This window comes from Bombus huntii, chromosome 16 (assembly GCF_024542735.1).
Source record: "Bombus huntii isolate Logan2020A chromosome 16, iyBomHunt1.1, whole genome shotgun sequence".
NCBI classification, from domain to species: Eukaryota; Metazoa; Arthropoda; class Insecta; order Hymenoptera; family Apidae; genus Bombus; species Bombus huntii.
In genome coordinates this window covers 3412967-3428543 of record NC_066253.1, presented here as the reverse complement: position 1 = coordinate 3428543, position 15577 = coordinate 3412967, and the positions used below count along the sequence as shown (strand labels likewise).

The 15577-nt window shown below is 35.8% G+C and overlaps 3 protein-coding genes across 3 annotated transcripts; all 3 read right to left on the bottom strand.

The window, feature by feature from the left end:
• Positions 1–5080: 5080 nt before the first annotated feature.
• Positions 5081–10399, bottom strand: LOC126874486 (cytosolic 10-formyltetrahydrofolate dehydrogenase). Its single transcript, XM_050636636.1, has 8 exons — positions 9779–10399; positions 9449–9501; positions 8477–8618; positions 8168–8402; positions 7107–7786; positions 6603–7017; positions 5835–6493; positions 5081–5744 (listed from the first exon to the last, which is right to left on the bottom strand). The coding sequence occupies exons 3-8, from the start codon at positions 8610–8612 to the stop codon at positions 5167–5169; spliced, it is 2703 nt and encodes a 900-aa protein (XP_050492593.1). The 5' UTR covers positions 8613–8618; positions 9449–9501; positions 9779–10399; the 3' UTR covers positions 5081–5166.
• Positions 10400–11159: 760 nt separating this feature from the next.
• Positions 11160–13231, bottom strand: LOC126874504 (protein Red). Its single transcript, XM_050636674.1, has 3 exons — positions 13077–13231; positions 12459–12973; positions 11160–12389 (listed from the first exon to the last, which is right to left on the bottom strand). Exons 2-3 carry the CDS (start codon positions 12948–12950, stop codon positions 11331–11333), a joined length of 1551 nt encoding a protein of 516 aa, XP_050492631.1. The 5' UTR covers positions 12951–12973; positions 13077–13231; the 3' UTR covers positions 11160–11330.
• An 89-nt stretch (positions 13232–13320) lies between these two features.
• Positions 13321–15091, bottom strand: LOC126874524 (N(4)-(Beta-N-acetylglucosaminyl)-L-asparaginase). Its single transcript, XM_050636724.1, has 5 exons — positions 14943–15091; positions 14723–14879; positions 14422–14647; positions 13971–14269; positions 13321–13703 (listed from the first exon to the last, which is right to left on the bottom strand). The coding sequence occupies exons 1-5, from the start codon at positions 15070–15072 to the stop codon at positions 13451–13453; spliced, it is 1065 nt and encodes a 354-aa protein (XP_050492681.1). The 5' UTR covers positions 15073–15091; the 3' UTR covers positions 13321–13450.
• Positions 15092–15577: the final 486 nt, after the last annotated feature.

Here is a 15577-nt window from a genome sequence, read left to right as displayed (position 1 = left end):
AAATTATATTTGGAAGTTTGATATGTATGTTAAGCCTATAAAATGGCATAAATTATAGATAACATTCTCTAATTTAAACCTGAATCTAAATATTTCAAAATAAATATTAAATGAACGCTCTTAGAACAATATCTGCAATATAAATCAATTGTTTTTTCAACTTTTTTCAATAATCCTAGTACCACAATTAGTACCAATTAATATCCAGATATTTAATTCACTGAAAACACATTACAGAAACCATTAAGGAACCTGAACCAATCCATTCTGGATCTTCTTCGCAACCCTGCTAATCAAGAACTAGGTTAATCTAAATTGAAGAGGACCTCCTCGACAACTTTTTTTTCCTATATGAAAACGTCAACTAGATGAACATCGTTCATCTAGGATCGATATAAAATGTTGATCAAAGTGATTTGAAGAGTAAGCCCTAGCATGGTAAGCGTCCTTTGACACGTGCAACATTTAAGGGTCAACTCAGAGTCACTGGTCTCTCTCTTGACACGATTACAGAGAATTTTTCTAGTTTGTTAGCCATGATTACCTTCATCCCTTGACCTGAAGCGTTTTCCCTCCCCTCATTTTTCTGCTTGCCTCTTTTTCCCTGGGCAACACCCGCGGAAAGCCGGCAGCACTCCCCAGCTCGAAACGCTGCCGTCGGCTGGCATCAAGTGAAACATGAACATCTGCTTCACGCATGGTGAGGATGAGTGTTCCACGTGTTGCTGTATTTTTTCTTCCATTATCTATCTTTACATGAAAGCTCTAAGAAAATTTTGAAACTTAATATTAGACTTAATTTTACTGAAGCAAAGATTCAATTAGATTATAATTTCTTCGATAATCTTTCCAGCTAAGTAGTGCAACACTGTAATTTTTTGAGATGAAATTGAATTTGATTTAGCATTAGCAATAAAAAAGATTTTGACATCAGAAGGCATGTTTGAGTTGTCAATAAGAGATATGAAAAACGAGAAGAATATTTTCATGGTATGAGAATAATTTTAATAGTAACTGAGAAGAGGAGAGAAACGAGGGGAGAGATTAGCAACAAAGAAGTCTTTTCTTTCTTGGTAGCTAAACAACGTAGTCTGTGGTCTTCAGCATCATCGACTTCTGTGCTCACAGAGCGAACGATTGCGCAATCATGAGGGCCACGTGAGGCCTTTGAAATGCATTCAGTCGACCCGCTTTGACAGGACCACCTGGAATGTTTTTCTAGTAGACCGATAACAACCTCAGCTGCCTCGAGTTCACAAATAATTGAATCACAATACATGGAAAAACTACGTTTTGATCGAATTAATGGAATTAAAAGAAGTAATCTAAGAATTATTTAATCTATCATTTAATTTAAAAGCGAAGTTTGTTCTTTTAAAAACACAACTTCCAAATTATCTTATTTTCTTATTATTATTAATTTTTAGATCTGTATATTAAATCGTGCTAATTAGAAATATGATTTGACGAAGAATTTGCATCGCAATACACTTGGAAGTTTACAATAGGGATCGTAAAAATGAAAAAAATTATTTGAAGAAAATGAAACCAGAATACGGAACCTGGTCTAACAACTGAATTCTCAGTCGGAAACGCTTTGAAGATTCCCTGCCAGAGCGGAACGAGAATCTTTCCGAGTAGTATTATTGTTGTGACCCAGGATGACTCATACACGTTACGCTGTATGTAGTTGATTTTTCTCGAGTGAATCAACAAGCTAGCGTCGATGCACCGTGTTATACGCTTGAGATCACTTTTCAGCGCAACTGAGAATGTACGTACATATTATGTACTTCCAATATTTAATTTTTATTTTGAACGATCGTTTCTAAGTTGCATGAACTGTGTCAAGTTAATTCAAGTCACACGTAATCGATTGGAAATAAAAGGAGCCAAAAAGGAATATTAGAAGTAACGTAGCCAGTTGAGCCAAGCCTTGACCTGTCTGGAAAGTCCATTTGCATTCACGTTATAATTACTGTATGTGAGACAGCTGTGACATCCGGAACCATATCGAACAATAACTTCATTGAAAGCCTTTGAATTTCTATTTTAATCGCCGCTGTTAGATTACCATTCAATTCTAAGTATTGTGAAACTGAAGAGAAGTTTAATATTACCTTTGAAATCCTAAATTGCTGAATTTGAATCTGTAGCTTTTACTACATATAATAGCTTAGATTATCAATAGATAGATATCTATGATTCTTTTAAAAATTGACAATACTTAAAATCTGTTAAATTGTAATGAACTATGCGATCTAAATATCAGATACAATTAAGGAAGTTGAATTACATGTATTGAGACGTAACTGGAGGTGTTAGAGATGAAAATCAGTTGATCCAGGAGATAGAACAGCGGCCCATATCCGTGCTTCATGGAACACCCGATAGATCAGCTTACCAAACACGCGTGGCCCACAAAAAGATATTCGTTTCCGCCCAGCGCGATATCCACGGGATCACAGGAAGGTTACAATAGCAGCTTTCGGACACTATGATATTAACGAATACGTTTTCTTCAATTTCGTTCTACAAGAATTATTAGACCGAACTAATAACTAATAACCTCTTCTTCTTTACATAAACAATAATTAAATGATTAAGAGGACAGAAACTGAAACATAAAACTGAACGTAAATAGAGACTGCATCAACACTACACGGTCTGAAACGGTTTGAACCAGTTTTGTTGAGTGAGAAAACGTGCGAAATTGATGAAGACACAATGTACTATAGCCATCCAGCACGATGTCCCGAGGGCGACTGAACAGTGAACTTGATTTGCAGAACAGCTGCGGAGAAGGGAGGATTCCGAGAGAAAGAAACACGTGGTGCGGTTCTCCGAGTGAAGAGGGGACATTTGGACGCGGGATGCGTGGCTTCTTCTCTGTTGGCCAGCAAATGTAATTGCTAAGTGGATCGCCATGTGAATTTTGACCGCATTAATTTTAGTGCCAATGCGACTTTTAGACCTGCAACTCTCTTAATCGGTTCATCGATATTGTCTTCACACTCCTCGCAAGTAAAACTGGTTGCTGTTAGGTAGTAGGAAATACGTATGCTCTATTTCCAGAAGCATTGAAAATACTGTTTGTAAATAATTAGTCAAGTATCAAATGGATTTACCGTGAACTGGAATCTCTATTCATAGTAATTAGCGATTTTGGTAGTTAGCAATCCATTATATTTCATTTTTAACGCTATTAAAGGCTTCGTTTGTAATAATTAAATAACTTAGTTAGGGATATTTATTATAATATTTAATAGGTAACATAAATCTCTATTTAGATTCCGTCTCTTCACGTACATTTATAAAAATACAAAATTATATATATATATATTGATATAGATCTACTATATTTAATTTTTAACACAATGAATTTGAAAATAAAATTTTAAAGGAATAGGAAAAGCATTTAGATATAAGTTAATGTCTGATCAGAGGACACATTTCCATTGAAAATGTATCAACGTTTTGAAGTTGTTCAGAACCTACCTAAAAGGGGAGAAAAAAGCGTAGATGAGCGGCGGAAAAGTAAGATAAACAGAAGCATGTGGAAGAGAGAAAGCAACGGGGATTGGGAAAGGGTCAGGGGGCAGCGTCCTGAGGTGAGGGAGCAGAGCCGGGTCAGAGGAAAATTTGCATTTCCTGTTCACGATGAATAATGCCGCATGGAAAACCGTAGTTGGCCAGTCGTCGAATTAATTCAATAATCCTCGAAATTTCAATGAAAAGGCTATTCGTTTCGAAAGCCATAGAAAAGAAATCGTGTTCGTGGTCGTCGGAAAGAATTTCACCAGCTATTCATTTATGTAACTCATTTTTATTGCACTCATAGTATTTTTTATATTCTTCTTATTCACTATATTCTTCATGTACTTATCTCTCTTTCTTCTTTAAGGATATAAAATAATTTCTGGAAGCCAAGGACCATCATAAATTCATACCAAACGGAATTCTTTTTCTGAAACGAGATGTAGAAAAGGATGTGAACTTGTAACTAGTATTCTAGAACTATTTCATGGGGTTGCTTCAAATGGATGAAGAGGAGGAAGTGGGAGATGGAATGTTTATGAGAACAGCTGTTCCTGTCCTCGGGGTTGTTGACCATACATACACCTACTTTCGTAGAAGCCTTTTTATTAGTAGGTGGATCTTCAGGTACACAGAAGCAACACGTGTCCATTAACTTTGGGGAGTTTTTCTTCTTTTATCTTGAAGCTGTCTGTTCTTTGTGACTCGAGGTAATCCTAAACAGAATCTTCGTCTAGGATGAATTTATCAGTGGATAAAGGGATTAGGGTTTGTTTGAAGACATTTTTAAATAATAATAATTTTAATAAAAATATTGAAATTGAAGACTACGCGAAAAAAGATTACAAGCTTATTTTTCTTAATTTTTTTAATTTTATAGTATTTGATGGATAAAGAAAACCATCTTAATATAAAAGTTAAAATAGGAAATTTGATAAAAACAAGAGGATGGAATATAAGAAAAGAAAGACATTTAATTGTATAAGAGGCAATTTATATATCTGTAATAACTTATATAATCCACTTTGTTAATACTTTGTTATACAACTAAACAGAGCCATCTGTTAATAAGCAGCTTAGAATCAATCTTAACAAACATTTTGTAATACATTCTATCTGTTATGATCATTGAAAGAAATGATTCTCTGAGAATATAGATCAATTGACGAAAAAAATGAATTATCTGAGAATATAGATCAATTGACGGAAAAAAATGAATTTTCTGAGAATATAGATCAATTGCCGAAAAAAAAAAAAAATACATGGAAAGATCTTAGAAGGAAATAATGGTATAACGGCCAACTACTCACAGAAATGGAGCACACTTGTCTCTATACAAAAAACCACGCCGGAGCATCTGGAGTTTTGAAAGAGGGACTAGAAGGGGCTTGTGTAAAAACTGTTTATGTAGCTCGCTTGCGTGGGAGCAAGATTTTGCTGTTTCTCAAGATGAGAAATCTTGATTATCTTGTGACTCGATGATTATCTTCTAGACTCGAAAATATCAAAAACATTTAAAAAATATATGAATAAAAAAGGATACTAGAATTTACAAATATATATTGTTGGTGCATAAATTATGAAACATAAAGGTGCAATAAAAATAGATAAAGCTAATAATGACGTCTTCTAATATTCTATAGTAACGGTCTTCGTTTTTAAGTATTCGTTCAAAGCGTCTTGACCCAGGTCCTTGCCAAAACCAGACATTTTGAAACCACCAAAAGGTGCAGCCACATCTGTCTTGTTATATGTATTGATAAACACTGTCCCAGCTTCTATTTTCTCAGCAAATCTTAGAGCCTTGCTGATATCCTTTGTTAAGATACCTGAAGCCAATCCGTACTCTGTATTATTGGCCCTGGCAATCATTTCATCCATGTTCTTCGAGCTGAACTTGGAGATAATCATGATAGGGCCGAAAGATTCTTCGTTTGCTATGTACATGTCGTCCTTGACATCTATGAAGATAGTTGGCTCAAAATACCAGCCTGGGCGATCTAATCTCTTTCCACCATAAACTAGTTTAGCTCCTTCTTCAACTCCACGTTTCACAAAGCTTAAGAGCTTATCCATATGTGCTTTGTGATTCTGTGGTCCATGGGCGGTGCTTCTATCTAGAGGATTTCCTATAGAGATCTTCTTAGTCTCCTCCACTACCTTCCTCACGAATTCGTCGTGAATTGTCTCTTCCACAAATAGCCGACCTATTTAAAAGAAAAGAAATTTAGTCATTTTTAAATTCTAATAATGTTTTTGTAAGAACATTTATTTTTTTAATTATTTGAATACTATACCAGCAGCTATACAATTTTCTCCCTTGTTGAAAAACACACTGCTCATTCCAATTTTAACTGCCTGTTGAAGATCAGTATCTTCAAAGATAACTAAAGGACTCTTTCCACCTAGTTCTAAAGATACTTTTTTCAAGTTACTGTTAGCACAACACCTCATTATGGACTTTCCAACCAGTGTAGACCCAGTGAAGCCTAGTTTCCTGACCAGAGGATGTTCACAGATAGCGTTTCCAGTTTCAGTACCATTCCCTGGTACAATATTAACAACTCCAGGTGGGAAACCAGCTCTTATAGTTAGCTCTGCGAATTTCAAAGCTGTTAAAGGTGAAGTTTGAGCTGGTTTCATTACTACAGTATTGCCTGCTGCCAGGCAAACTGCCATTTTCCAGGAGAGCATCATGAGAGGGTAATTCCAAGGAGTAACTAGACCACAGACACCAATGGGCTCCTTTCTCGTGAATGTTAAGTTGCGATTTGGCCTGGCATGAGTTATTGGTATGGTGGAGCCTTGGATTTTGTCACAGCAGCCAGCAAAGTACCTCCAGGTCTCTATGGACATTCCTATATGGGTCTTCAGAGCCAAAGTATATACTGCACCGGAGTCTATACTTTCAATGGTAGCTAGTTCTTCCTTATGTTCCTCCATTAGGTCTGCTAATCTGAAAAGATGTTGAATATTATAAAATAAATTATAAAATAATAACATTATAGTAATGCATTAAATTATAGGATAAAGATGTATCAGAGGAAATTTTGGAAAATATTTACTTGAAAAGAAGAGCTCCACGCTCCCTGGCGCTGATCTTGCTCCATTCCCCTTCTTCAAAGGCCTTTTTGGCAGCCTTAACTGCCTTGTCCACATCCTCCACAGAAGCTGTTTCAACCGAACAGATAACGCTCTCATCGTGAGGATTAACCGTGTCTATAGGCGTTAGACTACCATTCACGAATTCTCCATTTATGAACAATTGTTTAGGAAACTTCAAGGTCATGTTGTTTGCTTGTATTTCCACGGCATCATACTTGATCTCTTTGGTAGCAGAGATACCTCTAGCTGCAAGAATTACCGTGTTAGCAAACTCAATGAACACTGGAGCCATGAAGACATCCGTATTCTGCAAAGTCACTCCCAGATTGTCTTTGACCTCCTCTACCAGCCTCACAACGTCCATACTTCCTGCTCCTGTAAGAAAATATCAGATATTCAATCAATTAAATTTTATTAATAAAGTTTTAATTCTTAAATATTAATAGAAATACTCTTCCACTTACCGCAGGCAAAGAAGTCGGTATCCTTGTCAACGTCCGTCTTCAGGATACTCTCCCAAATACTCTTTAAGGTTTCTACGTTCTTCTGCTCTTCTTCGGTGAACTCAAGCGTAGTATTTTCACTCTGTTGGCCGAATTTGTTGGCACAAATGGTTTTATTTCCAATCTTTATTCTCTCCACGTTGATAAAGTGATTATCAATAGTGCTAATTAGCAGTCCACCTTCGTGCAAGTAGCCTGGTCTATCTTCTACATATATATGAGTAGTCTGTTGAGGTAGTTCATCGCCAATCCACAATCTAGATCCAAACAGACGAACTTCTTTGCCGTCGATAGTTGTCCACGCACCTGGAGTGCTACTCAAGCCACGAATGAAGTCATGAATTTTCTTAGCTGGCTTGGTCCAGTCTATTTTTTGAAGTTCCTTTTTGTTCAACATGGGATCATAAGTGGCTCCATCTTCTTTTTGGGGGATCATTGGAGCGGTTCCTTTGGCCACGAGATCCACAGCCTCCGCCATGGCCTTGATACCTTCAGGATACAGGAAGTTACTGTACAAAGAGTCCAGAGTATCATTAGGCTCTATTTTGCACGATCTCTGGAGTAAAATTGGCCCTGTATCAAGGCCATCGTCCGCCCAGAAAATGGAGAATCCTGCAGTGTCATCTCCTTCTATCAACGTCCTAAAGACAGCATAAGAAGATCATGATTACTCGCAAGAAAATTGTATTATTGAAAACGACGATTGCGCAACGGTGCCCGACAATTTATCAGTCTCTTTATCGACATTCAGCGATACGAGAAAGGCACGAATAAACACGTATCATGTGTTGCGATAATTTTGCACCAGATAATGAAGTCGAACCGGTTCTAAGATATGCGTGCGCTTCGATTGACGTTGTCAGCGTCTTGTTACGCGCCTCTCTCGCCACGAGTAATACCAGTTCGGCAGATAAGCTAGCTAGAAAATCGCACAATGGCCAGCGAACGCTCTCATTTATTACATTAGTCAACTGCAATCAGGTAAAGTGTTATTATGGTTACTTCAATTCAGAGCAACTGACCAACTAATAGCACTAGCTCCCCGATGTCGCGGCAGTATCGATGGATGGTAGCATATGCTGCGATGACGAGGACGATTGATGACCTCCATGGGGATGAATTGACTGCAGAATGGAAGAACATTTAGGTCGACTTCGATTCCTTTATACATTTCAAGGACTTCCGGCAAGGTCACGCCTTTGCTTCTCCATGATTTGATCTTGAAGACTGGAGTATTATCAGCTTTTGCTATCGTCGCTGTAAAAGAATGTTTGTTACGATGTTGGAAAATTGAGAACTAATTAGTAAATATTTTTTGTAGGATTAATTACCTAGAGGATCCTCCCGGTTAGCCTTGTCGGGAATGGTGAAGACTCCTGTGATCTGATGACCATTTTGCTTCAAGAGCTTGTAGACCTCGGCTGCGAAGGAGCTCTGGCCAATTATAGCCACTTTCAGTTCTGCCATTGCCGTCTAAATATTGAAATACTTTAGTTGTCATTAATTTAATGATATACATGTAGCGACACCTGAGTCAGAGGACAATTCAAACCCATGTTGCTGTTTTGCCTCGGAGTATCAAGACTGTTAGGTTGCAAGTAATGTAAGAATAAATAAACTCCGAGCAAGACAATGTTGCCGTTACATGTAACCGTCGAATGAAGACGAATTTGAATTTTCCGACTTTCCCCCGACCAGTATAAATAAACGGGCGCGATCGCGAGTGACACGGTACATATAGAGTGTCGAATATTATCTACAGAGTATCTCGGAGTATTTATCGAGTTACGCGACGAAAATTAACGAGTGTTTTGTATCAACGACTCACGTATACGGCTGTTAATTATTTATTTATTTATTTATTTATCCGAAATATATTTGACGGGTTGCGACAGTAATATCTCGCTCTCGTTATTTCGTACTATCTATTCTCGACCAATCCTCCACATACGTATTTTACGTTGTTAGTGAGACAAGTATAGTGAAATATTAATGTAAGCAGCATGTTGAAGAGATACGGATTGTGAGAAAAATCAGTTTTATATAACTAACAAATTACTATTTATTAATCATAGATTATAGAAACTATGGAAATTCAATAATTAAAAAATTATATCAGCGAATATAAATAAGAATAAATAGAGAAATGAAAAATGAATAGTGACATATTTTAGGTATATACGAAATTGCTATAATCACTGATTTCGTTATACTTGTCTTGCTAGGGCTTTATCCTTAACCAACCCAATACCAAACATTAAGCATCGTAACAAATACAGTATAGTATACACCATTGTACATACCTATTTCCAGCGTTTAACGATATCTTCTAACTTTCACTGTACTTTCAAATAAACTGCAAAGAGAAGACAGTGTGAGGAAGCTGTGCGAAAGGAAAGTATGCTACAGGATAATAAGAAAAACTAAACCTGGCTTCTACTTCCATCTACCATGTTATTAAAATTATATGGACTCAATATCATCTACTATCACCAGAGATATTTCCAACATGCTATATGCTGTATTGCTACCGAATTATCATTCTACTTTCTACTATTTATATTTATTTGAATTATTCGTATACCAAAGCAGTGTAAACATTGGTATCTACAAATTTCATATGATTGGCTTACTGTGTTCACGACGTAGGAACGTATCGACAAGAAGTTTTTTAGGAACAACATCAGAAAATCGACGTGGACGGTCCTCCGGCTGTTTTATTCAAGTGCGTTCACTTCGCCAACTGCTATTCAGCTACTGACGGCTGGTAAATGGCTGGCACTTGTGGCTATCCGACTGAACCGCGTTAAACCACACAACGTTTATATAAGCTGGTTGTATCAGCCGGCAGGGTCAAGAATCGTTTTTTAATTCTTCTTTTCTTTATCTATACGAATCATTTAATATTTGTATTTCGATTTCCTACATGGATTTTCCTAATGAGTTTTCTCGCTTCGAAATATCAAGTTATTATACGTGTTATAGGAGAAGTATCGAAATTTCATTAGCACCGTAAAGTTTGAAACAAATCTGAAAATACACGTAAAAGCTACGAAATGTTCGGTGCAAATAGTTTTTAGAAAATTTATTCGGAAGGCATAAACCAGAAATGAAATACTCTAGAAGCAATTCATTACCGAAAAAGGTAAACAAGTTTTTAAGAAAAGACTAGTGAAGCTACAAATAGAAGAAATTCGAATTCTAGATAAATCATTGTTCATTTTTAGGAAGTAAGAGGGAAATCGTATAATATTTCGGTTATTTCTGTATTTGATTGTTTACCATCACTTAGACATGTGATGTTTTTCGGTTATCTATATCGAAATATATATCTATAAATATCGATGTATTTCGGTTTTTGTTAAGATAATAGTAATTACTAACCGTTAGCTTGATTAATTATTATTTTGAAAATCTAGATATATGTAATCTAGATATAAGAATTTTGGTAATTATCTGTTCTTGATAAGAAGTCGTTCATTTTAAAGGTAATACGTGTCTTTAAGGTGCAATAGTAACATCTTTTGTAAATTCAAACTGTTTATTATATTTTTATTATAGTGAATGAACAAACAATTAGTATTATTTAAATTGTAAACAAATACTGTCTAAAGAAATCATCCTCTTCTGAGAATAAAGAGAATTAAGTCTAAGAGGATTAAAATCTTTAGTGTTCCAATTTGAAGTAATTCAATATCTTAAAATGTCTTAAATACGTCACTTCCAATATCTTAGATAAGTCAGAATGTTGTGAATCGACGCTTTATTTAAAATAAATTATCGTTAATTATAAGTCTTAACTAGTTATAACGAGTTTTAATGAAAGATTCCCCTCTATCTATTGGTCGTAGGTCACAGTATGTTTACATGATCAAGTTTGTACTGGTTTTATTTAGTTTTAGGTCATGAATGTTTAGATCTCCAGCCGTGATGAATGAAAAAATTATGTAAGCCTTCAATTATGTTGCAATAATAATAACGCAATTTCATAAAGAGAGATCAGGGATAACATCGTTTTAAAAATATTATACAGTCTTTTATTGCATCTCCGATTTTGTACAAGTGATAGTCATAAACAAATCATATAATATATACTACAACATACATATATATATATATTCTATATAATCTATATATATATATATATATATATCGTGAACAAGATTATACAAGTTACTCGAACATTCAATATCTAGGGACTTTGAATTCTGATGCAGCATCCAACACCGTACTGGGTTTCCTTTTGTTCATAATATTTTGAATCTTCTGCCATTCTCTGTCCAATTCAGCTTTCTCGTTCTTTTCTTTGTTATACTTCCTTGTTCTTCTTCCATCAGCCATTTTTACACCATACTGAAATGCCGCTTTTGGTAAAGCTTCTTTATTGTTCATATACTCGCTGTACTCTTCAGGTGTATCAAAATCCCACCTGCCGATGGGGCCTTTCTTGTTGCCAAGATCCATCTTGGTATAGTCTACTTCATCATCTGAATCATCTATTGCGTCCTGCATCTCGTCCAGCCCTGGGTAACATTCTGCATACCCTTCGGGCTCGGCAGCTAGTTTATTAAGAAGCGCTCCTTTCTTTGGAGCATTACCATCCGAGTTGGAAGGTGCAACATTCGGTAATTGTGGAGTGTTTGCTTTATCATCCGCGTCCAAGCCACCTTCAGGCTTATCAAAGTAAGAGGTCTTTTTCTTTTCCCTCGGTTGATTCGGATCCTTCTTACCAATCGTCGGAACGTAGTCACCAATGTCTCCATAAATACTCTCATCCTGTGGTCTTGGAGCAATATCCATGTCATTCATATCGTCAGGTCTAGACCTTCCATCCTTATTCTTCTTTCCTTTCTTACCATGACGGTTGCCTTGGCGAAGATAAGACAAAATTTGTGCCAATTTGTTTATTACAATGTCGTTTGTTGTTAAGGTAGGGGTATTATCTATGGTGGGCACATCTGCCTTGCTTCTGATTAAGGTCGTTGGTATATCTACATCCGTGTTTTCGTCATCCAATTCTATCACGTAAGCCATGCGGCCAGGAGTAAATAATTCGTTTCTTTCGATCTGTTTGGATTTCATGGTCATAACTGTTCTATAAACGTTGCGTGCTATCTTGGTTTTAAACTGCATTTCATCGTCTTTCTTTTCTCCCTCCTTCTTATCCTTTTTTTCCTTTGGCTTCACTAACTTCTCCATTTCTTGTTCTTGTTCGTGTTCCTTTGCTTCTATCTCGCTACGTACCTGTGGAATAAAATACCTTTTTTAATATATTTATATTCTTATAAATAATTTTTTATTGTAGATTCTTACTTTTTGGAGGAGAGCATAATCCAAGCCTTTCACCAAATGAGTATGCTCCATGTCACCACCCAAGAATTTTGATTGCTGAATCATCTGCCTCCTTCGTTCAGCTGCGTCCATTCCTGACTTTAAATCTGGTGCAACTGCACGATATGCACTGGCACTGTTCATTGGATCCTCTGCTTGATAGTCTTGATTAGTACCATCTCTACGTTCTCTAGCTCTATCTCTATACTTCTCTGCCAATTCTGCCATTTTATCCTCTTCTTGCTTTTTCAGTTTGGCATAGAAGCTCTTTTTCTTCCTTCGCAACTCTGCTCGGCTACCACCGCTAACATTAGGTGTCTGTGCAGTCTTTGCATTGGCGTCTCTAGCAGTCCCAGGTATAGAAGCTGGAGTTGCAGATGGAACAGATGCTCTTGGTGTCATCAACAGTTTCCGGAAGTCATCGTTCGTTAAACGAACGGACATTCCCATGTCCTCCTCCGTTGTTTCTGGCATTTTAATTATTGTATATGAGTGTTCTAAAATGTTGAGGTTAGGTTATTAACATCAATTAAATTTCTATAAAAAACGGAAACTAATTAAAATTTCAATATTGTAGATTGAAGTATGTGTCTCACGTACACCTAGTATTGAGAAATGAATAATATTGATTTTAAAGAAATCGACATTTATCGCTCAACTGTTTCGACAGATATCATAATCCAAAAAGTGTCACCTCCGTCAACAAATGCCGCAGCGGTACTGCTGTCTATCGGAAAGCGTCGTAAGTATTTTGAATTTGAATCTTCTTAAGTCTTATGTGATCCGAACTGCAATTCTAGTTTGTGATTCTTTCTTTAAATAATATTCATTTTAGATAATAATATATTATAATATAGATATTATATTATATTCTGCAATTCTTCAACTTTTATTTCATTCATGGAACATGCTTCCTAATACTTATTACAAGTATCAAAAATTGAAAGAAATTACAAGGAAACAATCGGTCGTTTCTAGACTTTAAAGACTTCGTATTTTGCATCTATGCAATTAACGAAACGCATCATCGCTTGTCCTAATTCAGGATTAGCTACGTAATGTTGGAAGCGTGTGATTCCGTTGCACGCAGCTCCGTATTCTCCATCTTTGTTTATTGCAATTACAGCACCGGTGAATGTAGGATAATGTTCGGCAATCCTTCTAATTGCTGTAGTGGCAGCTTCAGTTGGAGTCGCGCCACGACGCATTTCCTCTACAGCCAGGAAACTAAAAAAATATTCTCAGATTGAAAATTGCAAATAATTGAACAAAACTACATTCTGATTAGGCTGTGGATGTTTTCGCAATTATATATCTTTATGAACGTAACTAAAGAGATGGAAACTAAATTTATCCATCTATTAAATATCATAGTGAACACTTTACTTTAGATCTTTTAATTATTTAGTATTTTTTTCTATTATATATTCTGTATATTTTTATTAAAAATACATAAATACCTAATTATGATAGTTCATTGAATAACCTTCTTACCTTGGCAAAAAACGCATCATTATATCTCCTTCGCCGGTTCCAGCTGCCGCACCAACCCTTTGATCAGCATATGCGCCTGCGCCAGCTATGGGGGAATCCCCAATGCGGCCAGGGATTTTATTTCTAGCTCCATTCGTCGATGTACCTGCTGCTATATGTCCATTCAAATCTATAGCTACAACTCCGATCGTATCGTGGTTTTCTTCGTTCACATGTGATTCATGCTCCTCTACATTGTCTTCCATGATATTCGCTACACGATATGGGCCACAAGACTTTTTTGGGTCCGGAACTACGTTCTGATAAAGTAAATATATGATTTTAGGCGGACATTTATATATAATACAAATATATGTGTATGAGATTTATTTTCAGCTTCTTTGCTTCTTCTTTTCTGAAAAGAAATATTCTTTTCTTGGACTCTTTCCTAGATGAAAGATTATTGATATACCTTCCAATAATTGGGTTGACAGTTATTTGACTTCCAATCCAACCACATTTTCTTTGATTCTTCTGTCTGTAAAGGTTCTTCTTTGAATCCCATCTCTACAGCGAATTTTGTAGCCAGTTCTCCGCCAAGCAAAGAATGTTTGGTGTTTTCTAAAACCTTACGAGCAACTGAAATGGCATTTTTTACATTTCTCAATAGTCCTACGCCACCCACATCCATTGTTACTCTGTTTTTGGGTAAATAATTCAATTAGAAACAATATTTTGCTTAGAATATATATGTAAATGAATGAAAAATATACCCATCCATGATTAGAGCATCCAGAGTTGTTTCTCCAGATTCATCTGGACTGCCTCCATATCCTACAGTTTTCCTGCATCTTTGCTCTTCACAGACACTGCAACTCTCTTCTATTGCATCCAAGGCACTCCTTTTTTCATTGTTCAAAACATTCCATGCTGCAATGAAATTATCATTATAATATTGTTCCTATCTTTTTAAAGACAGAAATGTGTAGTTACCTCTTTGTGCAGCATCCTTATAATCCCAGGTAATGACTACCAGAGGAATACTCTTATTAGAGGCTGAAGCTTTCTGACAAAATGTTAACCAAACGTATGCAGTCAAATATACAATCAATAAGGACTTCATATTTAAAGTTTAGTTCAAAAGCTATTGATGAGTATGGAGTATTTGAGAGTAGATGATCTTTGTCCACAGAAAAAGTGGGGATATATCTCTCTGATGTCAGGCTATGTACATTTATATTGTTTTAACATAATGCTTCTCAAGAACAGAGACCTATTTTAAACATAACAAATGGATCATTCTCATGCAAATTTATGTAATAATTATTTAAATCGTTCTAAAAATGTATATAATGTAGTGTTCTATATACACTACATTATACTATATTACATATTACACTATACTATATTACATTATATTACATTAAAATACAAAACTGTATCCCCTCTTATGGAAAATTTTGAGATATTGAGTCCAATGAATGTGTTACGATTAATCGTAAGTCGTATCTTATCTATAATGCATTTTCCTATGTAGTACAGTTTCGTCTGATGCATAGAAATTTATCGAATACGATTATTAATTAATTTATTTATTTTCATGATTAACATGACTTATCCAAATCGTA